Source organism: Rhinolophus sinicus, linkage group LG03 (genome assembly GCF_036562045.2).
Source record: "Rhinolophus sinicus isolate RSC01 linkage group LG03, ASM3656204v1, whole genome shotgun sequence".
NCBI classification, from domain to species: domain Eukaryota; kingdom Metazoa; phylum Chordata; class Mammalia; order Chiroptera; family Rhinolophidae; genus Rhinolophus; species Rhinolophus sinicus.
Genome location: NC_133753.1, coordinates 32409391 through 32437190, shown reverse-complemented (window position 1 = coordinate 32437190; position 27800 = coordinate 32409391). Strand labels below are relative to the sequence as shown.

At 40.8% G+C, this 27800-nt stretch overlaps 1 protein-coding gene across 1 annotated transcript in view; it reads left to right on the top strand.

Annotated features, from left to right (window-relative positions):
• The window catches only part of RHOJ (ras homolog family member J), a 79507-nt gene extending 51838 nt beyond the window's left edge, over positions 1–27669 (top strand). Inside the window, exons 2-5 of the mRNA XM_019733690.2 lie at positions 5772–5830; positions 15418–15582; positions 17427–17522; positions 25045–27669. Of these exons, the coding sequence (XP_019589249.1) occupies positions 5772–5830; positions 15418–15582; positions 17427–17522; positions 25045–25191 (467 nt within the window). The 3' untranslated portion in view covers positions 25192–27669. The remainder of the gene's footprint in view (positions 1–5771; positions 5831–15417; positions 15583–17426; positions 17523–25044) is intronic.
• Positions 27670–27800: the final 131 nt, after the last annotated feature.

The following is a 27800-nucleotide window of genomic DNA, read 5'->3' as shown; positions in this document are numbered from 1 at the left end:
GCCAGCACTGTGAATTTTTATTTAAACCCTCCATTTTTTGCAGCCCCCTAGACATAGGCAAGCTATAATGATTATTCCCGACTTCTGAAACAGCTTCTTAAAAAGGAATTTTTATGTCCCATTGGGGTAAACACAGCTTCATTTTCCAGGTGAGAGAGACATACTGAGTTGCCCAACATCTCATCAAATGAATATCAAAGTATGGACTTGAATTCAGGCATGAAGAAAAATGATCTGAAACTTGGATATAAGGCAGCAAGCATGCAATTGTCCTTTCAATGCTGGGGCAGTGTTTAACACCCTCCCCCAAAGACTAATAATCTAGAAGAATATACCTTTTTTGATTCTGCTATTAACTAAAAGCTTAGGCTTTCTGAAGTTGCAAAACTTATTGGGTAGAGATGCAAATAATTGCTGTTTAGTTTAAAAATACCAAAGGCTATCTTTTCCATAGGGCAATAATCAGTTTTCTATTGAATCTGGCCATCATATTCTAGCATGTTGCTTTTTAAGTATCTATAAATGCCCACTTCCTCAAAATGATCTTTGAACAAGATTTATCATCTTACTGGTTAATAAATCTTTGACATAGCCTTATCCTATATTTGCATGAGAGCCATGTTTTTAACTTTCTTAAAATTCTATTTCTTGCTATGTCTATAATCTAGTGTTTCTTCTTCTGAAATAGAATCTTTGTGGTACTACATCCACACACCTAGTCATGCCTGCCTCATCCTACCTGCCAAACAGAGTACGAATACACTCGGCATGAGTGATGCATACAGCTGGCTATGTGCTGGGAACGGAAGGACACTTGGAGCCTTCCTTCTAACTGACCTAACTAACATTTCTACCATTTGACTTCTTGAGGTACATCATTTATTCATAATATTGACTTCAAAAGGCCGCTCTTGCCAGCTGACATGGCCAGCCCACCACACAACAAGGAAGGGGCTTTGAATCAGGTTCCTGGCACTGCAATGGCTGCAGTGATAGGCTGAGTTGGCTTACAGGAAATGACCAACAGTTTCTCATCCAAATTTGCAAATGACACAGTTTTGTGAGGTGACTGAAATGCTGAAGGGAGTACACTCATGTCCTGCTTGGGACATTTTCTCTATGGGTAAAACTAACCGATTTTCAAGAGATCAAACCCAATGACTTAGAAGATTTCGTTAGCACCTCAATCCAATTCACAAAATTAACCACAAAGAAGAAACAAGGAAGCAAAGTGTTTAATGGATTTGGAAAAGAAAGCCTTCCTGTTTTACATACTTAACAGATCACTGACAACTTTTCACACTGTATTGAGAGAACCATCTGAGCCATTAGTAGGTCATTTGACCCACTCTCTTTAAAACCTCTCTAAACTCAGAAAACAACTCTAATAGCTCTGAGAATAGAAGGTGATCTGGGATTTTAGCCTGACCACTGTCTGCCAGGCAGATTTGCTGGCTGCAGGCACTTCCCAGCGGCTAGTGTCTTGCCAGGGAACTTCAAGCTGCAGCTCTACACAATTTGAAGAATGTTCTTCTGCCTGAGTTGCCCCTGGTGCTCAATTTCTGTACTGTGTATTCAGCATCCACTATGGTTGCCAAGAACTGTGCTGCATACTTTGCGGGACATGGGATATGAAGATTCTGTCCTCAAGGGTCTTGCTGTCCTATGGGAGATATAAGACACAGATCTAAATAGCTATCATTTAGGGTAGAAAGTGATGAGTAATTTACAAATATTAGGATCCCATTATGTGCCAGTTAATGTGCACTGGGTATACAGTGGCGAGCAAAACAGAATGGCCCTGTCCTTAGAAGAGGTTCAATAAGTATTTGTTGAAGGAGGGAAAGTAACAATTGTTCAGCACCTACTGCGGGCCAGGCTGTGAGCCAGGTGTTTCCTCAATTTAATTTCCTCCTCACAAGTACTTACTTTGGTAGGTAATGTTATCCCCATTTTTTAAATTATCTTTTTTTTTCAGTTACAGTTGGCATTCAATATTATTTTATATTAGTTTCAGGTATAGTGCATAGTGGTTGGACATTTATATAATTTATACAGTGATTAATCTAGTGCCCACTTGGCACTATACGTAGTTGTTGCAACATTACTGACTATATTCTCTGTACTGTGCTTCACAAATAATGAAAGGGGGGCTCACAGATGTTAGGTGACTTTACCAAGGTCACTCAGACAGTGACTAGCAAAAAGATAGGATTCAAACGCAGAACCATCTGACTTAAAAGATCCAGCTCTTTCCACCTCACTACATTTACTATTAGCACTTTAGGGCACACCTGCCTTCCATCTGTCATGACTCATTTCCAAATTGAGAGGACTCAGGACTTGCAGCTTGTTGGCAAGCAATAAGTTGGCACTGCTAGTCCAAGATAAGAACTCACAAAGACATTTGTACAACCCACAGTTTGTGACTAATGCTTGAGTCTGTCTCTAGCTGTCCCTAGATGTTCTCTGTCATCAACTATGTGATCCATTTATCTCCTCCCAACAAAATGGGAAAGTAAAAGGGCAGAGAATAAAAGTAATTTCCAGAAATAGGGGCACAAGTTCTGCCCCTTTCCTCTCGGATTCCTCCAGCAGAGCTGGGCAAACACACTGAGTAGACAGCCACTACCCCAGCAAAGCTGCAAACCACATGGCTTCCACCCCGACAATGTCATTGTCCCTCCTCCCACCATTTTGCCTTAACCCAAGGAAGTTATTTTAATTCCTTCTTTTTCAGTTGTCTTTGGGAAAAAGAATAATTTGGCACTTCCATTGCTTAACAAAGCCTTCAGAATAAAGTTTAAACTAGTGAGTCAGGGCAGCCCGACCCTGTATGCCCACCTCTTCTGACCCATCTCTCCGATGCAAACCGGCAGCTCATGAACCACCCCTTGTCCCAAGCCCAGCACACACAAGACAGCTCCTAAGCCGTCTTGTCCTGCCCTAGGCAGCTCGTGAATCATCCTTGTCCGGTTCCCAGCCCACCCCAGGTAGCTCTTGAATCATCATTACCCCACCGCCAGCGTACCCCAAGCAGCTTGTGAACCACCCCTGTCCCTTCTATCAATGTACCTTGGGGAACTTTTGACCATCCTTGGGACTCAGCTCAAACACATGGCCGAGAAAGCCTTCTCTAGCCGTGCTGCCGCAGGGCATGTGTGCACATGCAGTAGTGCCCCGCGGCGTGTTCCCACAGCCCACCTGCATGCACACGCACACACACGTGCGCACATTCACGCACACACAGAAATACCCCTAGTGCCAGCTCCCACAACCTTCCAGGCCGCCCTGGCATAGCATTTACTACATTGCATCTTCCCAAGCCTTGCTAATAAACCCCTCCTCTCCACGCTCCACAACAGGAGGAAGTGTGGCTGGTCTTTCTACTCCTAATACTGAGCAATCCAGGACCCCGATAAACCCTGGAGGAAGGGAAGGATGAAGGGAAGAGAAGGCTGTGCCCAGACTCTCAGACCACACCCCCACCCTTCCTGGGCCAGCCTCTGGCCTGGTGCAGTTCTCTGCAGTCAAAGCTTCCAAGGGAGAAAAAGGTGAGGCCTAAGGACAAACAGGCTGGAAGGAATGGTTATTCTCTGAGAAAACCTGAGCAGTACTTTCAGGGCTCCAATGACAAAGGTCAGAACCATTGCTTAGGAACATTTGCAGTGCCCAGTGGAGCCCTGAGGGTGACCCAGCTTCTGGTGATCACTCCACAGGTGGCCCCATGCCTGTAGGTCGTGGCTCCATCCAAGGGGGTCTCCGGAACAACTGCCCCTAACCTGCACTCAGCTCACAAGAGGCAGGAAATTCCATGTTTAATGGCTGGATTTATTCCCTTCATTCCTTATCCCTTACGAGGTAGTGAATTGGTCACTAAAGAAACCACTTGGCAGATTTCAGGAACATTTCACTGGACTCAAGCAGAAGCATGCAGGAAGAGGAAAACAAAACAGGACAAAGAGCTCTGGGCCTCCCAGTCTCACCTTCATTTCCATTGCTAGCTACCTAGCCTGACATTGAACGGAAGTAAAAATGTTTAAATGCCTGTCGTGCGGGGAGACCCTGCTCGCTGCACTATTTGTCATGCGAGGTGGCCTGCAGGGTCTCTGGTCCCACTCCCCACATAAGAACACAGGATATGGCTAGGCCAAAAAGGAACACCCACGGAGCCATAGATAGGAGAGTCATACCACTATAGTCTCACTGGTGGCACTATAGCCTCACTGGAGGCTGGATCCACACGACCTTCAACCTGCTGTCCACTTCTCTGCCTGCCAACCAACCAACTGACCAACCAACGCAGCTGTGGCTGTTATATCAGTGGCTAATTGGCTAACTGGTTACAGCTGATGGTCAATTAGCCACAGCTGATGGCCATCTACTACCTGAGTCAGCACCTTTCCATGTGAGGCCGAGAGCCTGGAAACTGCTCTCTAGGACTGTGTCTAGCATTGTTACCAGGGTTGGATAGACCCCGGTTCACCACTTAGAAATGCACATTTAAAAGCTCATCTGCGTGGCTGCAGCCATGTTATCAAGCTGAACAAATGTTGATCTGAAGAGACAGAAAAATTGTTCCCAGTCTGAGGAGGCATTGCTTTTAAACAGTGCTTTTCAAAGAATGAGCCAATAAGAAATATTTTGCATACAGGTAACCCATGAACCTGAAAACAAAATAAAGTAAAATCAGTACCAAATCAGCAACTCTGAGCAGCAGACTAGAGAATTTGGCTGGCATATGTTGGTGATATGGTTATAAAAGGTTGCTATTCAGTTTATCTTTCATTTCCTGCACAGATAATGGTAGGAGGAGTCAAAAGTCAGCTTTACTTTGCATTTCCACATTTTTCAATCAATTAGGAAAGACCACATTCTCCTTCAGATTTTGCTTCCTTTTTCCAAAAAGAAATTAATTTTTTTTAATTTGCTCTTTCCACTCACCAAGAGAATTGTATTACTCTTGCATTCAATCTGTTCAATCTCAGTTTAGTTTCAAGTTAATACTTTATTTCATTTCCAGACATGTACAGAGTAGTTGGTATCCCTCTATTACTTCTCACTTTCAACAATTGCTTGGCAGAACAGGAAGCCAGCTGGGTAAATCAAACTCCCCACTTTTCACGCTATGTACACCTTTTAGGTACGTGAAACCGAACCTATACATGTTCTCCTGCAACTAAGGTTCAAAATTGTAATGAGTTGAGCTAAAGGAATAGTCAATTAAAAAAAAAAACTTTTAAAAATAAATATTAAACCTGTCTTGTTTCAGTATTTGCTTTGTCTTATACATTATAAAATATGCAGGTAGGTTAATATTCTTTGTTTTGGGGTTTTATTAACATTTCAGAGACATATTCAAAACAGATTTCTAACAGAGAAATTGCTTACCCAATTCTGTATCCTAAAAGGTGGATCAAACCAAACAAAAGAAGAAAATGACCTAATCAAGAAAGGGTCCAGCATTCTTTTCCCTCAGGAACTTGATATTTTAGGGTCTAATAAGAATCAATGAACAGCCTACAGAGTGCCTTAGTGGCACCAATAATATTCATCTCATTTGAGAAATTTGGACTTGGCTCAGCCCATCCACTCTCAGTGCAGCCCAAGGTGGTCTTTCATTTGGAAATCATGCTGTCAACTTGGTTTAGAATATACATGGATGAGGCATATGCTTATCCTCACTGCCTAGGGAATGTTGGCATGGAGAAATGTGAACCCTACTGACTGAAGCTTGCATTTATGGACTCTCCTCTTCTCTTCTCCCCTAGTTACTGTGACAGTGGGAGGCAAGCAACACTTGCTCGGACTGTATGACACCGCAGGACAGGTACAATTTATTATCTTGATTCATTTTTGTTATCTTCATTCATTCAATAGATATTACCTCCTCTGATCATTTGGGGTGAATTTATGGTCTATCTAAATGACAACCAAAAGCACATTCTTAAGATCTTAAAAATATTTATAATTACAAAAAAAACTAAATCATTACATGCATGATTCAAGGTGTTGATAGGCAAATAATGATTCATTCACTGATTGATGACTAACAATAACCAAAATAATATATTTGGTCAAGATTTTCAATTTCTTCCTGCCTTACCAATTCCAGATCTAGGATTACTGTGTCCATTTCATAAATTTGAGTTTCACCCATTTTTTTGCTGTTATATTCTTTGTTCAACCTTTATTTGAATTGCCAAACAGCTATGGAAATGTCCAAAAAGAAATGGAGGATGGAGCAGTGGGGCAGGGGGGTTGGAAGAAGATGGAGTAAGTGTTGGAAGGAATAAAAGCCAGGACTAGATGTTTTCCAAAATAAGGGTCAACCTCTGAATAACTAGGGGTTGATGCTAAATTCTCTAAGATTCTTGAAATATTCTCATTCAGTCAGATATGTTTCTTCAAGTTGGGAAACCTACCCAACCAATAATGTGAGGCAATGACTAGAACTCTCAACACGTGCTGATCAGTTAGCACATGCTCTACTTGGGTGAAAATACCACCTTATCTTCCCTTCCTCACACCATTATGAAGTTTCTAATGTTACAACTTCGTGGGTCAGAGGGGAAGTGGGTAAGCAATTGACAGCTGTGGCCCAATTTCTTTGATAGCGCTTTTGTTACCATGTGTCTTGGGTCATTTATTTAGGTCAAAATCAGCAGGTTGTTTAGTCTGTCCACATTCATACATCCGAAGTTCTTTGAAGTGAATGTGTGACTATGCTCTTTCCCACTGTGAGTTTCCTGGTAATTGTTATTTGTAGTTATACATTTGTTTAGGCCTTCTTTCACAGATATCTGGAGATATGTCCTTTTGCTCAATTTGAAAGCTCTATACTAGAAAAAATAATAATAAATAGAATTTTCTTTGCGATTTCTGTGTGCATTTGCCAGGACCACTGTATAAATGTCTGAGGGACATCAAAGGCTGGTGTCAGGCAGGCCTGGAAGTGGGGAACCTGTAAAATCTAGCACCAGCCTCAAGGCTCCTAAGATCATCCAGTTGCCCCTCATTGGCAGATGGCCTTTGGGCCAGCGATGCTCAGGAACTGGAGAACTCACATTAATACCAAGACACAAGACTAGGAAAGGATGTCCCCAGATGCCCAAATAGGAAAATCAGTTTGGCTCCTCTGAACTAACTACAAGGGCCTCAGTGTGGCTCATACTTGGCTGTTTCTCCACCAGAAAGCATTCCAGCAATCAGGGCACACTGTTCTTTGGGCTGGGGTTGCCTAATTCAACCGTATAATCATTGTGATGTCCCCATTCATCAGGAACTCATAGCCTTAAAGAGAGAAGAGTTTATATCCTTCTGCTCTATAGTCAGATTTTATAAATATAATCCAGTTTGAAAAGTTCAATGCAACAAGAATTATTGCCTGACTCTGAAACCTCCATCTGTTTCCCTTGCCTTCTAAAAAGCTCTCTGTGCCCCTCATGCCCATCTAGTTCTCCCTTGCTCTAAAGCAATCCAAGACAATTGTTAGCTTCTGTGCATTAATTGCCTCCAGAACAACCTCCCCAGGACTTTACTTAATTTCAAACTCAGTAAAACTGTTTGAAAGCCCTTGTAGACTTTAATTCTTCTTTCCTACTGCTCTATCCTTTTTAGAAAAATTTAAAAAATAATAATAGTATAGGAGTTGAAGCTCTAAGGCTATGTAAAAATATATTTAAATTCCAAATTGAAGAAAGCATTATGACGCATACCTCTGACACAGGAGAAAGTGATGAGCACTGATAAACTATAATAACAAATGGGTTATAGGTCTTTAACTTTCTCTGTAATGCTTTCCAGCAGCTGCTTTGAAAGCCCAGAGGTAGACAGGGTTGCTAGGGGAGCATAAAACCTGGGGAAAAGGAATCAGAACACATCTTAAGTTTCCTTCTAGGACTCAAATTCTATGATTACAACCTTTGAAAGATGACTTCAAGGAAGCCTAAAAGAATTAGAGTAATTAAGCAGAATGATTTGAGGCTAAACCTAAGGGAGACCTTTCAGCAGTAAAGGATTATTAAATGTTGGAATTTGTTACAGTGAAGGATGACATGAAATTTATCTTGTACGTCAGAATCACTTGCTGGCCTTGTTAACACGTTGCGTATGGCGGGGTTTAAATCCCTCGTGAAAATTCTCGTGATCCGTACGCAACGTGGTAAAACCCAGCCACTGTGCCCCAGCAGCCCCAGAGTCTCTTACTCTACAGGGGAGACCCAAGAATTTACATTTCTAACAGTTTCCTGATGCTGCTGCTGCTCGTCTGTACACCATACTTGGAGAACCACTGTTCTAGAACCTTGTCGCTCGAAGGGTCGCCCAATGACCAGCAAGGTCAGTATCACCAGGGACCTTATTAGAAATGCAGATCTCAGGTCCCACCCCAGACTACTGAATTCGAAAATTTATTTTTAAAAGATCCCCAGGTGATTCGTATGCACATTAAAATTTGAGAAGCACTATCCTGGGAGGTTCCCAACATTAGGAGGAGGCGGTGGAACATAACCACTACCCGAGTTGAGTCCCATGGTTCTACAACTCTGCCAATAAGGCTTTGTTAGCGAATTTAATTTAGAAGCATCATCTCAAAATTTCCATTCCTTGCCTAAGATAGAATAATCCACCTTCCTCAGTTACACACTAGCAAATGTTGCTGAGGTCACCTGGCTAAGGAGCATCTATAACTAACTCAAAAAACTCCTTCAGCCTGAGTTACTAATGACAATAGAGGTGATCACAAAACCAATTGATTAATCTTTGAACCACGAAAAGGAAATAAGTCTCTGAACCCAGCTAAAGAGTTCCATCTTGCTGTGAATAATTAGATTTCTAACATGAATAAACCAAAGAGCAGTGGCCCTCATCTTTGTCTTGAGCTAACTGGGGGTCAGAGTTGATTTCACAACCTCAAGAAGCACTTATGTTCTGAAAAGAAAAGTGATATGAACTCATTATTTCTACCCTCAAAGTCACCCCTGAACAAAATCGTCTGACCTGGTTCCCAGCACTTTGCCATACTTAGTCAGCCTTGGGCATAACTGCAGCCCCACCAGCCCTGCCTGAGACCTGTTTCCAGCCCTTTACAAACCAGCCAAGCATTTGCTGAAGACAGTTTATAATGAAGTCGCATGCATACACTGCCAGCATATGGCAGCTGCTATTAAACATTAGCTCCCAACCCAAACCCCTGAAACAAACTAATATTTGGACTTTGAGTGGAGTCTTTTGAAGATAGAGTCTTCAGAACTCTGGTTCATCTGTTAGGTAGAATTCCATACACTAGGTGAGGCAATGAAGTGAGGGCTTTCTCATAGGGTGACTCTGCATCTTATCTCTCAGCTCACCCTGGGGAGGCAACAAGGCCAGGCCTGTAAGCTAAATCTCTTTAGGTCGTGCTAACTCATCCTGTTCGGCGCATGCCCTGAACAGGATGCATATTACTGAAAGTCTCTCTGAAGGGTTCTCTAGAGTTCAGATCTTTGGCTTGACTACAAAGAGTCTGAGAGCCAACGTTTCCATGACGTACTTGCAGGCGAGTTTGTTTAGAGTGCATCATGAGAGACCAAGTGGGGAGCAGGATGCTGGGGTGGGGATGCTGCAGCAAAGCCTGGGCATTCGCCAGCTGAGAACTGCCAGACCGAGAGAGGGGTCTTTCCCAGGTCATGGCTCTGAGCCAAGCATCCTCCCACTCCCTTACAGGCCACCTAGAGTAGAGCCAGCTACGGTGCTAAGACATCTTGCCTCCTTCTCTGAGTGGGTCCTGGCTCCCAGGAGCAGTGTGGGTAAAGCCCTACTTATATAGCGGTCTCTCAGGCCAAATTCAAGGATAGTCATACTCATATCTCAAAGGCAACATTTGCAAAGGTGGCAGTAAATGGCACTGCCAGGGAGCAACAAGAATCTTCTGATGTCAGGAGCCTGCTTTCTCAGCAGGGTAAACCCCTGGGTTCTCTGTGCACAAGCCCCACTGGATCGGGGACTGCCTGCATGTGGCCAAGCAAAGAATGGTGTCTGTCACTGAGAAACCACAGCTCCCAGCAGCTCGGCTGTCACCAGTGACCGTGGGAATGTGAGAGCAGGAAGGCCATCAGCTGCAACCCTTAGCCAGGGTTGCACACCACATGTCTTCACTGGCCCTGATGTCTGACGCCCTCTTTTCCCAATGGGCTGAAGAAAGAGACATGCAACCAAGCAGGGAGGCAAGTACAGCTGGAGTTTATTAATGGTAACCCGGGATCCATATGGAAAGACGCCAGCCTTCCCCCTTTGCCATTGGCTGACCCGGTAGGGCCATCTGGAGCACAGAACCTGGCATCAAACCTCTATGGAAAGTTTGCCTAAAACCTCAAAATAAATGTTTTTCCTCAATGAGCAACTCAACCTTTCTTGCTCATACGCATCATAATGTGGTTTTAGAAGTATGCAAATTGGGGGGAGGGGTTTAGAAAGAAGTCTGCCCACATGACAAGTTATAAAAGTAACCTTAGGACACAATCTTCTCCCAAAATTATGAAAAATGGAGCTGTAGGGACATTGATTCAGAGGGTCAGAGTATGCAAACATTCGGGTTTCATTACTACTATAGAAAAGTTCATTTCAGATTCAGCCCTTGTATCCAATGAGGGTAGAGACATTGCAGCTGTTGTTAATATGGGAGGATGGACTGTTGACCACTAAAGAACTTGCTTTGTTCTAAGTGGCCTACAAATACACATTGTATTCTCATAACAACCCTATGAGGCCAGCACTATCAACCTCATTGTACAAATAAGGACACTGAGACAGAGAAAACTCACCCAAGACCCCAGGGTAGTTACCAGCAGGGCTGTGATTTGAACCCACAGCATTTGCCTTCCTAGTCCATGATCTTAAGCACTATGCCACATTCCCACCCATATCGCTTGTCCAGATTTTCCAAACCAAGCCTGACAAATATGAGTGTATTTATGGGAGAATATGAAAATGAGACGCGCTGAAAATCTAGTATAAACGTCAGGAAACCCAAGAAGCCTTGGAAGCAGAATTCTGTTCCAATTGAATGTGGGTGTGGGGGTGAGAGGGGTGGAGGGAGTGTTCTGTGCAAATCTCCTTGACACTGAAAGTGTGGTCCCTGGACCAGCAGTGTCTGCGTGACCTGGAGACTTGTTAGAAATGCAAATTCTTAGGCTTCATTCCAGACCTGCTACTGAATAAGAATCTGCAGGTTAACAAGATCCCAGGGGATTCAAGTGTACATAAAGTCTGAGAAGGGGCAATGCTTTTACTTACTCACCACCTGTACCATCTGAGCCTCTTTCTCCTCTGTAACTCTCCACAGCCTCAGTCCAGTCCCTCTTTTAGATTAAAAACATTGTCTCTTCAAGAAGCACTCAAGCACTGGTCTTCCATTTTCAATTTCAAATCCCAGCTAGCCTACTTACCAATCCTCACAGCCCCTTTACACCATCTCAACAAATGGTCCTCCAGCCTAAGTTCAAAATGTGCTCCATCGCCAAAAAAAAACCAAAAAACAAAAACAACAACAACAAAAAAAACACTTAAATTATCAGCTGTTACAAATTCAAATCCCTGAACCTCCCACTGCTCAGTTCTCAGTCCCACGGGAAGGAGGGAACTTCCTTTTATTGATCCTAAACCCCCTGCCATGTTTCATTGCCGCAGCCAGTGGCAAAGGTGGGCTGAAATGAGCCCGCAGGCCCAGGTGTGAGCCTCCTTTAAAGGTATGTTTGCTCTGTAGTCCCAATTCAATCACTTAATCTGTCTAGACTTTTTGGTTTCTTAAACTATAAAATTGTCTGAGATGGTGTGGCCCCTCCCTCAGAACCTGCGCGGGGCGGGGTGCCTGGGCGGGGCCCGAGGGTGGGCGTGCCTAACTAGCTCCCACGTGGCTGACGCTGCCGGTTGGGGACCATACTTTGGGAGCCACTGTACTACCTGATCTGTCAGACCTCCTCCAGCCTTAAAATTATATTTTGCCAATTCAGTCAAATAAATATTCTACGTCATTATCACAGAACTAACAAAGAACAAGAGAAACTTGACCTGTTGCTCTTCCACATAAATCGCATTGTTTCTCGTATTTTCATTTCTTTCCCCCCAACTGGATTGCCAGTTCTTATTCACCTTACATAGTTCATATACCATCCTTAAGAATGCTAAACGTTCAGGAGGCAATTAATATGTTTTTTTAAATGGAATGACACAGTAAGCCTAAGGCTTCTACACACAAGAGACCCAGCATACAGAGCAGGATGAAGCCCTATGAAGAGCGCTGTCAGAGTCACTCAGTTGGACAACCTTGGCTGCCCTGCCAGGAGGGTAAATAACCAAAAAACCAAACTCCTCTCTCCTTCCCTCCTACGTTCAGCCCAGCAACCCATTGTCGTCCTAAATTTTCCTAAATTAATAATGTAAGCAGAACTGCTTTGATAGCTTCTGGGTAAAGAATCAAAATAAACATGATCCTTTCATTACTTGCTCCTTATCTAGTTGGGACATTTCTCCCCTTTGTGTTGTTTTTCGTTTCTTGGCTTTAAGGTTTTAAATATAGTGTCTGCTGCCATCTGGTGGTCATTTCTAATAGATTCAGGCCATGAACTAGATACTGTACCTGCCGCCCCCCAACCCCCACCCTACCATGTTCTAACGTTTCTTTTCTTAGATCCCTGGATAAAGCATTGAGTCTAGATTAAGATTCCTGGATAACTGAATTTTCAAGAAAGTGCTTGATCTGTCACTTAAAATTCTGAGCTGAAGCAAAAAGTGTGGTCACAATTATGAGCTAGAGCTGGATTCAGGCTAAATATCCATCCTGGTATTTAACAGCTCTGTGACATTTGTCCATTAGTGAACTTCTCTTAAGCTTAACTTCCTGTTCTATGAACTGTGGACGTAGATGGTACCATCTTTGTCCAACAGGATAATGCATGTAAGTGCTTGAAACAATGCCTGGCCCTTAGCAATAAGTTCTTGATCTATGTCCTTGGTTGGTGGTGAAAATGATGATAGTGAAGATGACGATGGTGTAAATCAGTTGTTCTCAGCTCCAGACCAATGAAGTCAGAACGCCCAGATGCCCAAGTCCATTCCCCAGAGATTCTGACTTCATTGGTCCCAGAGTAGGAGGGTGGGTAGAGGCAGGTAGTTGGCTAACAGGGCATCAAGATATTCTTAAAACTCCCCCAAGTGATCCTAATAAAACTACTGCAGTAAATGACCCACAGAAAAGCCATGTGCTCATTTGCAGGTCACTGCAGATCTGGTATCATCCAATCAGTCAACAGCATTTTGGAATATTTGCTGTGGACAGAGTACAAGTGGGGCATGAGAAAAAAAATCACCATGGTCCCAGCTCCATTTATGACACCCAGATGAGAGGATGATGTGGCAGAGGGCAGGTGGTGTCATGAACAGTTTGACATTATGGCCTGGGAAGGAGAGTTCTTAGTGTGTGGGCCTCACAGCTACTCAGAGAGAGGTGAGGGACCACAGGAGAAAAGGTTTGGTTTTCAGGGCTAGTTATGTGAAGAGGAGGGTGGTAGCAAGTAATGAACTATCCCCTTCCCCACCTTGTCCCTGCCACTGCTACCACACAGACACAGACAGACATGGGCACAACTCGGCTGAGATGCAAACAGGAGGCCTGGCTCAGCTACCCAGTATGACCAGTGTTGCTTCAGCAATGCACCCAACTCCCATGCATTTGCTTTAATAGAAATGTAGTACAATAACTGCTTTTTTTCGCTTGTTTTTTAGGGTTTTAGGGTATTGCAGTGTCCTTGCCTTCTAGCATTGCATTTTCTTTAGATGGCTAAAAACTTTTGCTTAGGTTGTACTAGCACTAGCAGTAGGAACAGCAGCAGGTATGTGTACCGAGCCCCTGTGTGCTGGGTATTGGAGTGGCTGAATGATAGGTTAATGCGTTCCCACCAACCAGAGATGACCACACCTAACATGCTAAGGGACTTCCTTCCAGTCACATGTGTACATGTATGTGTACACCCCCGTTCTAAAAAGACATTAACAGAGTCAATAGAAAGATGGTGAGGTTGATATTCATAAATATCCATGACATATTAAGTTTTAAAAAACAACTGGCACAATAACATGAACTATATAATCAATTTATCTTTTTTAAACTAAACACATATATATTATATGTGTAAATGAATATAAAATATTTGGAAAGATGCTGTTAAATAGTGGCTCCCTCCGGGAAGAGAGGAAATACTATTAGAGATCACATAGGGGATGGAAATGAAGTTTCACTTCTACTCTTTGTACTTCTGGAATGTTTGAATTTTTGCAATGAGCATATATGAGTGCTATAATTTTTTAAATGTTAAGAACAGTCGTCAGGACCCTAATAAATGGATTCGTATGCTGCCCATGTCTATGTACAAATGTATGTGATAAGCATGAACATTCAGTCTGGTTGCACCTAGGTATGTATAGTGTGTATAATATGTAGTATGTGTGGTGTGTATGAACACTTGTCATATTGCTGTCTGTAAGAGCATGTAGGTATACATAGAATATACATTTATAGTAAAAGTATACACACATACACATAAAATTACTTTTGGCTTATATGTTACTAAATTCTATGAAAATATATAAAATCTTCTATTGAAATAGCAGATTTTACCTTGGAACCCTCTAAAACATTTTACATACAATAAAAGGTACTTGCTGACATTGATCCACTGTTTTACTTTGTCTTTCTCATCTCCCACTAAAACAGCAGATACATAAATGTCATGTAACCAGGAACTCTTCAACCAGAGCATATTCTGTTCTGAAAAGTCTTTGGGGAGAAAATAATTAAGCTGGCATTTTATTTATCAGACCACACTATGACCTTTAGGTAGACTTAGGAACAAATCCCAAATTCTGAGCTCTAAACCCTCACATTTCTCAACTACTGTAGTTTCTGATTTGGCAAAAACTCTTTGCTTTGCATTTTAGTTAGCTTATGCTAAATTAAATTTGAATGCGTTTTTTAAAAATGTATAAGGAGAGAATTTCTGTGTGTTGGCTTATGGCCCACTAATTTAAATCCATATTCAGTACAACACTGTTTCAATGTGACAAGAGAATCACAATAATCCTTATTGAATTATGTACATCTAATGGGTGAACTTTATGGTATGTAAATTCTCTCACTAAAGCTGTTAAAAATATTTTGTTTAAAGTTCATCTTAAAAAGGAGCAATTTATAATCTTCATAAACAACTAAAGGGTGTTTTCCTGACTGATGGCTCCTTTATTTCTAGTAACATAGGGAAGTGCCAGATTACAGGGGAAGGAACAGGGTCACAGGGCGCTGCAGTGGGATCTTGCCCCTGTCACTCCCTGGAACCACATAGGACCCAGCTCACCCAGGCTGCACAAACTTTGCTCTTCCCACAGGAGGACTACAACCAGCTGAGGCCTCTCTCCTACCCCAACACTGATGTGTTTTTGATCTGCTTCTCTGTCGTCAATCCTGCCTCTTACCACAATGTCCAGGAGGAATGGGTCCCGGAGCTGAAGGACTGCATGCCTCACGTGCCTTACATCCTCATAGGGACCCAGGTTCATGGGGGGGAGGGGGGGGGAAGAGGGGAAGAGGGGTGGCAAAAGAGGGAAGACCCTTTAGGTATCTCTTGAACCTCCTATTCTACCAGACACTGCAGAAGAGTATCTCAGATATATCAATCTTATGAACAGTAGAGCTATTTGATGTGAAGGAGGAAGTTCTGATAATTACCTTTAAAAATGACTCTCTCCGCTTTTTATTTTTAAATAACAAATTTTTTGAAATAGACACCCTTCTCCAGCCCTGAGCCAGAGGAATGAGGCAGGGATGTCAATTACACCTATTACCCAATATTTTTTACATGATTGTTTGAAAGTCACCAAATAGGTATGAATGTCAAAATGACCCCAGAAATCAGGATGGCCCATTATGACAGGAACTCCTTAATAATGCTCCTGGAGAAGGAAGACAGAAATTTTCTCTATTCCCTTTAAGCCCCTCGGGCTTCCAGATCTTAGAAAAAACCTAATGAGACACACCAGATAAACAAACCTGTGATTGTAAAAGCCTTTAAAAGTGTTTTGAAAGCTAATAAAGTTTCATAGTTTGAATTTCCAACAGTAATTACACAAAGGTGTTAAACATTGTTCCAACTTTTTAGTTTTAAATAGGTTTTGCCCTTTGCTATGTTAAACCCAACTACTATCCCAGAGACATAGAAATGAATAATACTGAAGGGTTTTATTGTTATATTTCATATTCTGTTGTTTTCTATTTCTCATTTTACATTCTGTTTAACAAAGAGAAGTTAAAAATACAACATAAAAGAAAGAAAAATATCTCCTAGAGAAGATATGGACATATCATTAACACACCCATAAATCAGAATACAGTTACTGCTTCTGCTCTGAAAGTTGATTGTTTGTTTGTTTAAATGAAGTCTTTTGCCTTAATTCCAGATGATAATGTTTGACTATATTGATGAGCCCTGATCCCTGCTGCCAAAATATGTGACGGGATATGCAATCATCTCTGTGATTTGAGCCTAATGTATAACAGATGGGCACTAAGTTGAACAATTAAGGCCAAAAACAAAAACAACAACAAAAAAAAACTACACAAATTAGTAAAGCTGCACAATGTGCTTATAAATGGGACCCTAATATATGAATAAGTTGGTTTTTCTTTAAAACACAAGCCTGTATGTGCCCACGTTCACACCCATTCATATATGCATGGGTTCCCATACACAATGAGATTTTAAAGCAACTAAAGTATTTAATTAAATTATAAAACCTAATTCAAACAGACACGCTATTTTCAAAATAGTTCTACCTCTGACAACATTAATGCTTATTCCTCCAGCAAACCCTTTCGAAATTCCTCTTTAGGACTTGCCTTCAGAGCCTGCAGCATATTCAGTAAAATATCCTCATAGTTGGCAAATCTTCACCCCTGCGGATTTGGTTTGGAAAAGCCAAAATTACCTATTTTTATAGGAAATAAACTATTAAAAATGAGTAATGTAATTTAGGATCAAAAGAGCATTGCTGTAAGGTAGTAAGACATTATCTTGTACGTGCTACCAGAGGGCTCTAGAAATAAATAGAAAATTTCAAAAAACATCTGAGACAGCCACAGAATCATTGGAGTAAGTCCTCCGCTCCCAGGGTAACGGCTCTGAACGAGAAAGTACAAGGAAAGCTTGATGTATACGTTTCCAAAGAAATCACTTTAATATCTACACATAATATGGGCCTGTGTCTGAGCTTCCTTAAAGAAAATTTGGCAACTTCATAGATGTCTGTGGGGGGAGGGGGATGTCTCTATTACGTCAGTTTAAAATACCTGGTAATGCCTGAAAAAAATAAATGAGTTAAGCACATGTGTTTTTTGCCAGATTGATCTCCGCGACGACCCGAAAACCTTGGCACGTTTGCTGTATATGAAAGAGAAACCTCTCACTTACGAACATGGTGTGAAGCTTGCAAAAGCGGTACAGTCAGATTTGAATTTAATTTTAAATGTATACTGAGCGAAGAGTTTGGGTGTGTGCTTTGGAATGGGTGAGCTATGTCTGCTTTTGCTTTAAAGTGCGATGTGTTCAGAATCTTCTCTCTGCTTTACAGCCTCCCCTCTGTTCCAGTCAGGCCAGAAGGGACCATTTGGTTAGCGTTCTTGTCAGCCAGCATTATCTGTTTTTCATTAAGAAACTTGGTGAATTCAAACAGCTGGGGCACTTAGCATTTGATTTAGCAACCCCTAGAATATCCACTTGCCATATTTAGTATGAATAAAGAGAGTCATTAGGTATATATTTGTAAATCTCACTGCTTATTATAGGTATAACTCATTTAAATGACCCCATAAAAGGCATTTTGTGATTTTCTTGGGAGAAACTTGGGTTAGCATCTGACAGGGTTATATTTGTTCAGTATTTCTCACCATATAATCCATAGCCATTTAGAGAGGCTGGCTTATGTCACAAACAGCTTCTAGAAGAGGAACATAGTCCAAAAGGTAACTAGTTAGAGAATCCAAGTTACAGATAATAGCAACTTGCTCACAGCTGGAATTGTTTTCACAGACTTTCTTCATTCTTGAGAGCTTAACACGAATAGTGATTTTAGGGGGGAAATACTTTAGAAAGTATTTGTCAGACATCAAATCTTTGTCTCCCGATTACCACCAAGATGTGTGCAAAAGCAGCCACTAAAATAGACACAGAGGATGAAGTACTTTATGCAAGAGAAGGCTTATAAATCATATTTTCATAATCCGAATCCACCCCCTTGTTGATTTAATCACAAATCCATCGACACAGGCCAGAGACTTCAGAAATTTATTTTACTTTCTAAAGGAACTAACCTTGCAAATTGCATGCCCCAAGTCACCCTTTCAAACTGATCAAGAATAATATTAACTACAAATTCCTCATTAACAAAAACATACACATTCCTCTTATTAAAACTTTCTTATAGATACCCAAACTATGATACACTTGAATAGAAATGAATTCAATAAAATCATGTTTCTGTGGATGCGATACATGAGAACATCTAACAAATACTCTGAATGCTTCCTACATCTGTGAATAGTAATGTCAGAACCACTGGTTCAAGCTATTCATGGAGTTCTTAGGATGTTATGCACTTTACAAGCTCTGTCTCATTTCAGCCTCATGATAACCTTCCTAATAAGCAGATAGTGCTTGTCTCATCTTACAGAGGAGGAAGCAGAGTCTTAGGGAGATAAACATATTTGATTCACACAGCTGATTGTTGTGACACAAACAATTCTAATCCAGCCCTGTGCACATCACCCCCATGTACCTGACCATTGTGAAAACTCTCTCCTCCAACCCTTTATTTTTCCTCCTGTAAAATGGGTACATGTCTATAGTCTCTTCTAGGTTTTCCTCAAATACCCAGCTTAAATGATCTCACTAAGGTGCATAAATATATACCTCCATAAATAATTGTAGGTGATTCCCAGGTACACATTTTTCACAACCAGGAGGTCCCAGAGGCTCAGCAGCAGCTTTTCACAGGAGCGTGGTTTCTGTGTCACTTGCTTCTGGCCGATCTCCCACCATCCTCCTGTCAGCATCATAGCCTGCCTTCTCATTTGGGAGGTTGTTTTTTTCCCCTCTGAAAAGAAGTCCTTCCAAAGCCTCCCATCTCATTTCATACTTATTTTAGGAACAATGGCTGAGTTCACCACTTTGTTGCTTTTTGCCAGTTTCTCCTAGCAACTGTGCTCAGATACCGAGAGAATCATGTTTAGCTTACAAAATCCAATTTAGAAGAAAATCAAGCAAGAGTTTAACTTGTTTCATCACAATTCGTGTAATTATAGAGATGCTTTAAGTTTCTCTGCTCCCTGACTTTCCTGTCAAGTAGTTTATAATAACAGCTGGCATTTATGGAGTGTTTGCAGTATGCTAGGCTTGGTGCCAAGCGCTTTACATGCTTTGTCTTAATTAATCCTCACAGCAACCCCCTGAAGTGTGTATATTATTATCTCCACTTTCTTAGAGGAAACTGAGGTTCAGAGAGGTTAAAGTCACACTGCTAGCAAGTGGCAGAGCTGAGATATGAAAGTGGGCTTTAACCACCAAACTCTTGTGGCCCCGCCTATAAATCTGAAAAGAAACCCTTAGGTTGGAGCTTCTTTTTTTACATGCTAAAGTCCATATTTTAATGTGCATGGTCTCCCCATAACTTAAACATTTCGCATGTTCAGATTTTTCATACCCAATTCCTTTTGTTCAGTAATTTTCTATTTCCAAAGTATTTTTCATCTATCATCTATTTTTGGCCTCAAAGGGCATTTTATTTTTAAAGGACATCTTCATATCAGACCTACCGTGTTTCCCCGAAAATAAGACCTAGCCAGACCATCAGCTCTAATGCGTCTTTTGGAGCAAAAATTAATATGACCTGTTATTATATTATATTATATTAATATAATAATATAGTAAAATAAGACCGGGTCTTATATTAATTTTTGCTCCAAAAGACGCATTAGAGCTGATGGTCCGGCTAGGTCTTATTTTTGGGGAAACATGGTATTTATAATTCTTTACATTCCAAAGTCAACCACATTTACATAAATATTTTGTATCAATTTATAATATTCATTGTCATCCCTTTACTTGTTTGATCCTCCCTCTTCTTTTCATCATTGTGGTTTTCTAATCTTCAGCCTACCTTTCCCACTCTTTGCTCATCTGTGTATGTCCATATTGCTAGTAGATTTATTCAACAATCGATTGAACACCCAATATGTGCCAGGAGTTATGCTACACTTTAGCTCTAAGATTATAATTCTTCGTGTACTCTCTTTCTCAATTCCATTTGATACAACCTAAACATGATTTCCTAAGTTCAGATTTCCTAAGGTATTTCTTGATGAAACACTTAACCATTTTTCCTTTTTCAGTCTTGGGGTTCTTTTGCCCTCTTCTGCCATCTTCTTCCCCCTGGGCCTCATTTATTGCTGTTCTCACTCTTGTCTCTAGCACCTGTTTCTTGACGGGTTTATAAGAGGTCCCAGTGGGGTTTAACATCGCAAAATTGCTGCCGAAATCCTGTTATCAATGTTTAACCATGTTAACCAATTTTAGTCTTTAACACCCTCCTCCTGACTGCAAAAGGCACCGATACTCTCCTTGTTTTGTGTGCTAACCATTTCTTCTTTCTCGCATGATTATGAAAGCCTGTCACTTCAGCACTGAGGTCTGTGTCACAGAGAGGAGGGAGAGACAGGATGCTCATTGGCTAGAAGATAACTACAGCAACATGTTGTGTGCAAAATACTGACGTAGCAGAGAGGAGGGAGTAACAGAGTGACAGATACATTCAAGGGTGAAGGAGTCAGAAAAAATTTCTTGGAGCCGTTGACATCTGAGCCAGGTTTGCAGAATAAGGATATTTGTCGGGTAGACAAGAATTCCAAGTAGGGAGACTGGTACATGCAAAGGTATTTTAAATGTGATTCCGTGGCCAACATTGAACAATTTGGAAACTTTACATAAATATACACATTTCTGGCTTCTAAAAAGAAAATCAGATGGTCTGGCAATGCTAGCCAGCATTTCTGCTTCAAATGGAACTTTTAAACAGTCTTTTAGACAAGATATGTACCCCTCAGTTTGCCACAATCACGCTACTCTATGTTAACCTACATTCAAGCAATGTGCTTGCATTATCTAGCCTTGAGTTGGCAATCTCTGCTTTATAGTCTTGAAAAATTCAACAGCAAATACATCTAGCTTAGAAATGCTTTTCCTCTTTCAGCAATTTGATCGTAATGCTGATTTGTGGAGATGGGATTTCTCTCACAAGCCATTCGGTTCTTTTTCCTTTTCTTGGCTCTCACATTGTCCTTGCTGTGTACCTTTCCTAATTATTAAATAAAAAAGAACTTCTCTGCTATTAGTCCTACTTTAGAGACCGGCTTACCCTGTTTATTCCACAAACCTCTTCTCTCCATTTATAGGACATGCCTTACTTTTCCTTCCCTTCTTCTCTCATCGCCCTCACTAAGTCCGTGACGACTTTGTTCATTACTTTTGCTCTTCCAGCTACATTGCTTCACATCTGCTAGACAGCCCAACAGAGGAGTTAAGACTCTGGCTCTGGAGACAAATTCAAATCTCTGCTGTTTTCTTAGTTGTGTGGCCTTAGGGAGGTTACTTAACCTCTCTGGGATCAGTTTTCTGAGCTGCAAATGACGATGGTGATAGACTTACCTCACAAAGTTCTTGTGACATTTTACTGAGCTAATGTCCCATGAGGTCCAGCTCAGCAAACGATTATTGTTGTTAAATCTGTGTGCCCTCTCAGCCATGTCTACAGTGGGGAAGACCTCTTTGCCTCTATTCCTTCTGGTCACACTCTATTTTACTCTATACATGTCCCACCTCTACGAGGACAACCCGGAAGAAGTACTAGGTTTTCTTCCACTTGATTAGTCATTGTAGGTTTGTTTGTTTGTTTGTTTGGTAATTTCTTCTTGTCAGATTCCTGTATGTTCTCTACACCTCTGATAAATTTCTCAGCTTGGGACAATACATTTTAGCTGGTATAAAGTTATTAGAAAAGTGTTCTTTCAGTTTACATTCCTCAATCTCTATTTTTTTCTTCAAAATAAATCATTTTGGTAAAGTATGTTCCAGATTGCTAACATGTGTACCTAAACAGGGATCTATAAATCCTGAGCACTTACAGATTGGTTCTAAATCTTTGGCTGTGTCGGTCACTTTGCTCCAAGAAGCAGAGGAAGTTGCTGCTGTAAGAAAAGCCGTATTTCCTTGAGACAGTTTTCCATTTCACATCTTTGAGGGCACAAATGCATTTGTTTGTTTTTTTGTTTGTTTGTGTTTTTAGCAATCCCTACATCATGGCGGTGCCTGTTCCCGGCGCCAGGATGAATTGTTCCCTCTGACCCTCACAGCACTTGATACATAGTGAATAATACACACCTCATAACTGTGTTCTGTTTCTCACACATATTTCCCAAATCACACCCAAAATCTGTTTGCTACTTTTCCTGGAACTATGAGTACAAGTGAATGTTATATTAACCTAGTTAGACAATAATTCCTTGATCTACTGTTGCATTATATTCAGAAACAACAGAATTGGGAAACACAAGTTTGGGCTCCTCCTGCATCATGGAAAGGCAAACTCTGACATGCTGTCAGCAGCACTCTGCAGGGAGGACAAGGAGAGAGTGTACTGGCCCATCTTGCAAGACCAGACGGCCCAGAACCCATGTATAAGCCAAGCTCAGCCCAGTTCTCCTGTAGTTTCCAGAACTAACTGAGGCTTGTGATTATTAATGGAGAGGTATTCCAGATAGAATGAACCCACAGTATTTTCCAGGTAAATTTTTCAGGGTGACTGACAAAAGCTGGCACATTACAAGCAGTCATTCAATTACACATTCATTAGAGTAATGTGTTTTTCACATGTGTTCATATCAAGCATTGGACACAATTCCAAAATATAACAGATGACATTTCATGACATTATTAGGAAAATTTTCTCTATCTTCTTATTCCTCACTGGTATCCAACTTTTTTTAATTATATGTATAAAAAAAGTTATGTTCTAATCCAAAGATCAAGCTGTAGTCAAAATGAAAGTCATAAAATAGATTTCCAACATCTAATATCTTTTCTTTGGGTGTTTTCCTTTGGGTCATGCAGTAACCATTCTTTACAACAACAACAACAAAAATGCATACTATCTGGACCCAACCAGAACAATTTTACTTCATGCTTAGTTTTTATATCTCTGGGCTTTCAAATGCATGGGTAACCTCATTTCATTAATTGTCTACTTGAGCAGCTTCTTGCAGGGTTGAGTGATAAGGGTCATGGAACAAGGAAAAACATATACATTAAGACACCCAGTTCTGGATCTAGCTCTTTCACTTTCTGTTTGGATGTCCTTAAATAATTTGTTTTACCTTCTGGGGCTGTCCCCACTCTATTCTAAGCTAAACCACAGCAAGTTTATTTAGTCCGCACATTCCAAACTGGCTGGCTGCTGCCAAAGAGACCCTACACCAGTGTTTTGCTTGGCCCACAGAATATTTGAAAAATTGGTAAATATAAACTAGAAATCAAAATGTCCAACTCCTCTGGAAAAATACAAACCTGGGCAACAATGAACCAACATTCCTGAATGGCAAGAACTGTCTAAAGCTGAGTAAGCCTGCCGGCTGTAGAGGTAGTATGTGCTTCACAGCCTACCACTATCCCTCCCTCTCCCTACTATCTGGCACCAGCGCATAACTACTGGGCCTAATAGGCATATAGTTTTGCTACCCTGATTCAGTCATTTATCTGCTGTGGTTTCCAGGAGCTCATCATCCAGCCTCCCTCTTCTAAATCCACTTTAATTTTTCAAAGTTATTCTAATAATATGAAGCATATAATAGAAGCACTTCTCCAGATGTCTTTAATATTAAAAGGCCCACATCAAACTGTTGGCTCATACTGAGTTTGTGAACAATTAAAACCCCAGGTTTCCCTCTCGTGACTTATCTTATGAAGTTGACTGCCAAACATGGTCTGCTCTGATGAGAACCTATAGTTCTGGCCTGAATTTCTATATTTCTCATAGGGATTTTGTGATTATCAACTATACCATAGTATGAAATATACCACAGTATGAAATCACCAAAAGCTTTGAAATAAAACCCTAACCAAGCACAAAATATTTTATCATTTAAATATGCATAGACTGTATACTGACAAGGAAGGTGTCTCTGTCAATAAATGCATTTTATGATTTTTAGTTTTATATGCTTTGGGGGTTTTTAGCTGCTTAAAAATATGTCTTTTAAAATATATTAAAACCAAACAATAACACCGATTGGATATTACCTTGCTGAGAGATACCTTATCAGAAGTGCATTTTATTCAAGAATGACCTATAAAACCATATCACCCACTCTCTTTCTATACGCTTTATCAACTAAGCTGACACTTTGCCTTACTACATACAGAGGAGCTAGATAGATTTCACTTGTACCGGATTTACTTTCTGCATACAAAGTAGAGGGTACTAAAAACAACATCACGTAGCCCTGTTGTTCACAAAATATATTTAAATCATATCAATGCTTTTGAATCACCTCTTAATTTTCATATTTTTATATTCTTTTATTAGGAAGAAGTGGTTATGAATCACTTTCAAAATTTATTGCTTATCAAACATGGTCCACATCATTTATTGTTAATATCAGAAAGTGAAAAAAAAAAAAATAAATAAATAAATATATATATATATATATATATTTTTTTTTATTTTTTTTATTTTTTTTTAAATCAGGATAGCTGATGCAAACTGCAATGCAACAAACAGAAAACAACATAATCTAAACCACCCCCAGGCTGTCTGTGGAACAAGAAGCCACAGGCCTGGGCGGGCAGAGGGCTGACACCACTGTGCTTTTCTCTCTGTTTTCCCTCTCATTCCTTTCTCTCTTTTGTGTTTAAGATCGGAGCACAGTGCTACTTGGAATGCTCGGCGCTGACTCAGAAAGGTCTCAAAGCAGTGTTTGATGAAGCAATCCTCACCATTTTCCACCCTAAGAAAAAGAAGAAATGCTGCTCCGAGTGTCACAGCTGCTGTTCAATTATCTGAGGTGGCTTGAGACCCACCTCCACCCCCTCTAAGGGTGAGAATGGCAGCCAACCTCTGCGACCAAGCTCAAGCCAATCAGGAGGGCATGACCAGAGAGGAAAGCCCTTCACACAGAGGCTTCTTCTCCACCCTGTGAGCCCCCCAGCACAGCACACTAGCCAGCCAGCTGCCACGTCCTCCCGACCAGCCAGAAGCATCCACGTTGCACACTCTACAAGAATGCTGAGCCCGGGTTTCAGCGAGTGCCACTGCTGACCACGTTGGAAACAAAGTCAAAGCCATCTTGCATCTCCCCCATCTCATGAACGTGAAGCTCATAGGAAACCATTGCAGTTTCCTATCCATTGTACTGGTGGCCTTACTTGATGTCTTTTACAAAACATGGGAATACAATACTAACCTCTTTTTCTGAATCTGCTATTCTACCTATGTGTCTTACGTTCATTTGTATTGTTTTAAGACATTTACTAATTTACCAGTTTGCTCAGGCCTTACAAATCCATACCAAATTAGCCTAAAGACAGAGTATTTTATATTCATTTCTATTTTCAGCAAGTTTCTACCAATGCTGTTAGAACCAACATGTACCTCTGAATGCCTGACTATAAGAAGGTACAAGAACAGGTTAAAACTTTTGGAAATATTCAGAGCCATGATCTTTGAAGCTGGTTGAAAGAAAACACGACCTGCATTGTTGCAGGTCCACATTTTTGCCAAAGATTCGCCCTGGAAATGCTTACATGAATAAGTAGCCTTATTTTTTCCATATTACATCGTCATGGCAAATTACAAATGAACTGTGTTTTTAAAAAGTAGTATTTCTGCTTTTCAATCGGATTGGTTGGGGAAAGAATATGGCAGACCTATCATTTAAAATATTCTTTCTTCAGCAAAGTGAACTTCCCTACTCCCTCCCTCCCCCATTGCATGCCCTTTTCCTCCCTTGATTTCGCACTTTCTCCATGCCCAATGATGACCTAATCTAAAAGAAGAGTCTGGCCCTGGGGCATGAAAAAGCAAGTGCTTAAAAGTCCCCAAAAGTTAAGCAAAGTGCCTCAATTTTCCTCTTGCTTCAACTGAAAGTACAGTTGTCCCTCTTATCTGTGGTTTCCCTTTCTATGGTTTTAGTTAACCACGGTCAACTGCAGTCTGAAAATATTAAAAGGAAAATTCCAGAAACAAACAATTCATAAGTTTTAAATTTCGCGCCATTCTGAGTATCATGATGAAATCTTGTGCCATCCAGCTCCATCCCACCCAGGTCGTGAATCATCCTTTGTCCACTGTATCCATGCTGTATATGTTACCTGCCCATTAATCACTTAGTAGCTGTCTCAGTTATCAGATCAATTGTCATGATATTGCAGAGCTTGTGCTCAAGTTACCCTTATTTTACTTAATAATGGCTCCAAAGTGCAAGAGTAGTGACATTGGCAATTCAGATATGCCAAAGAGAAGTTGTAAAGAGCTTCCTTTAAGTAAAAAGGTATGTGTGTATAGAAAAAACCATAGTATATAGGATTTGGTACTATCCGTGGTTTTAGGCATCCACTGGGGTCTTGGAACTTCCCCCACAGATAAGGGGGGACTGCTGTACTTCTCAGCTTGCCCCCATGTAAGCTCCCATTCTATTTAAATGACATTTTCCAAGTAGAACTGGTACTAAAATATTGCTTCTCCCTATTCCCCATACTCATTGTCCCAAACATGCATTTAGGGACTAGATCCGTGAGTACCAAACTCTGGATCCATTTCTCCCCTGCTTTCTAAAATTATGTGCTGCATAGAACAGGGACTTTGGCCTTGGGGAAGTAAAAGCCCCTAGTAAGGTTCTGCGTCCTTTCTGTATGACTCTTCCAAACATCCAGGGATTCTTTTATCACAGACCGAGTTACTTCCTAGCTTTTAATTAGAGACTATGAAGGCTTCTAATTAGTCGTATTTGCTTACAATTATCCTAGAAACATCCAGGTAGGCACTTTATTTTTTATTTCAATTGCATAAGCAAAGTGCCTCTTTGCAGCATGAAATTACACCAATTTTAGTTTAAGAATTTCCAGATTCACACTCCTTTTGTTGGAAAAATCTAGTCTTTCTAGTCTCTTCTGCTCCTGGAGGAAGCACATAAAAACAGAAGAATATGGTGTGGGTCCTTTCTGTTAAGACCTTCCATGATACCCCCTCAGTGTTTTGGATTTTATTTGGGTTTTTTTAGAATTTCTGAAATGTGTTTTCCCTTCTTCCTCATTTCAAATTCTATTTCCGTTGCTAAACATTCTCTTAAATACACACACACACACACACCAACCTAAAAGAAAAACGGAAGTTTTGTAAGTCAAAGCTTGACGAGAAAACAGGATTTTCTGCCTTTGTAAATGTAAATCAACCATGTATAAACTATAATTCTGCAGAGGTTATGAATTGATCCTTTACAAACAATAATGAGCATTTAGCCCTGTAATAAATGAAGTGCTGTTAGCCAGTTTTGTTACATTATTGCATGGTTACATCTTGTTAAAGGGCCATTCCTCACTTCTCATTGATGTGGATGAAAAATTGAAAGCAATATGTTTGCTCGACCAAGGAGAATTTTCCAGATGTGTACACTC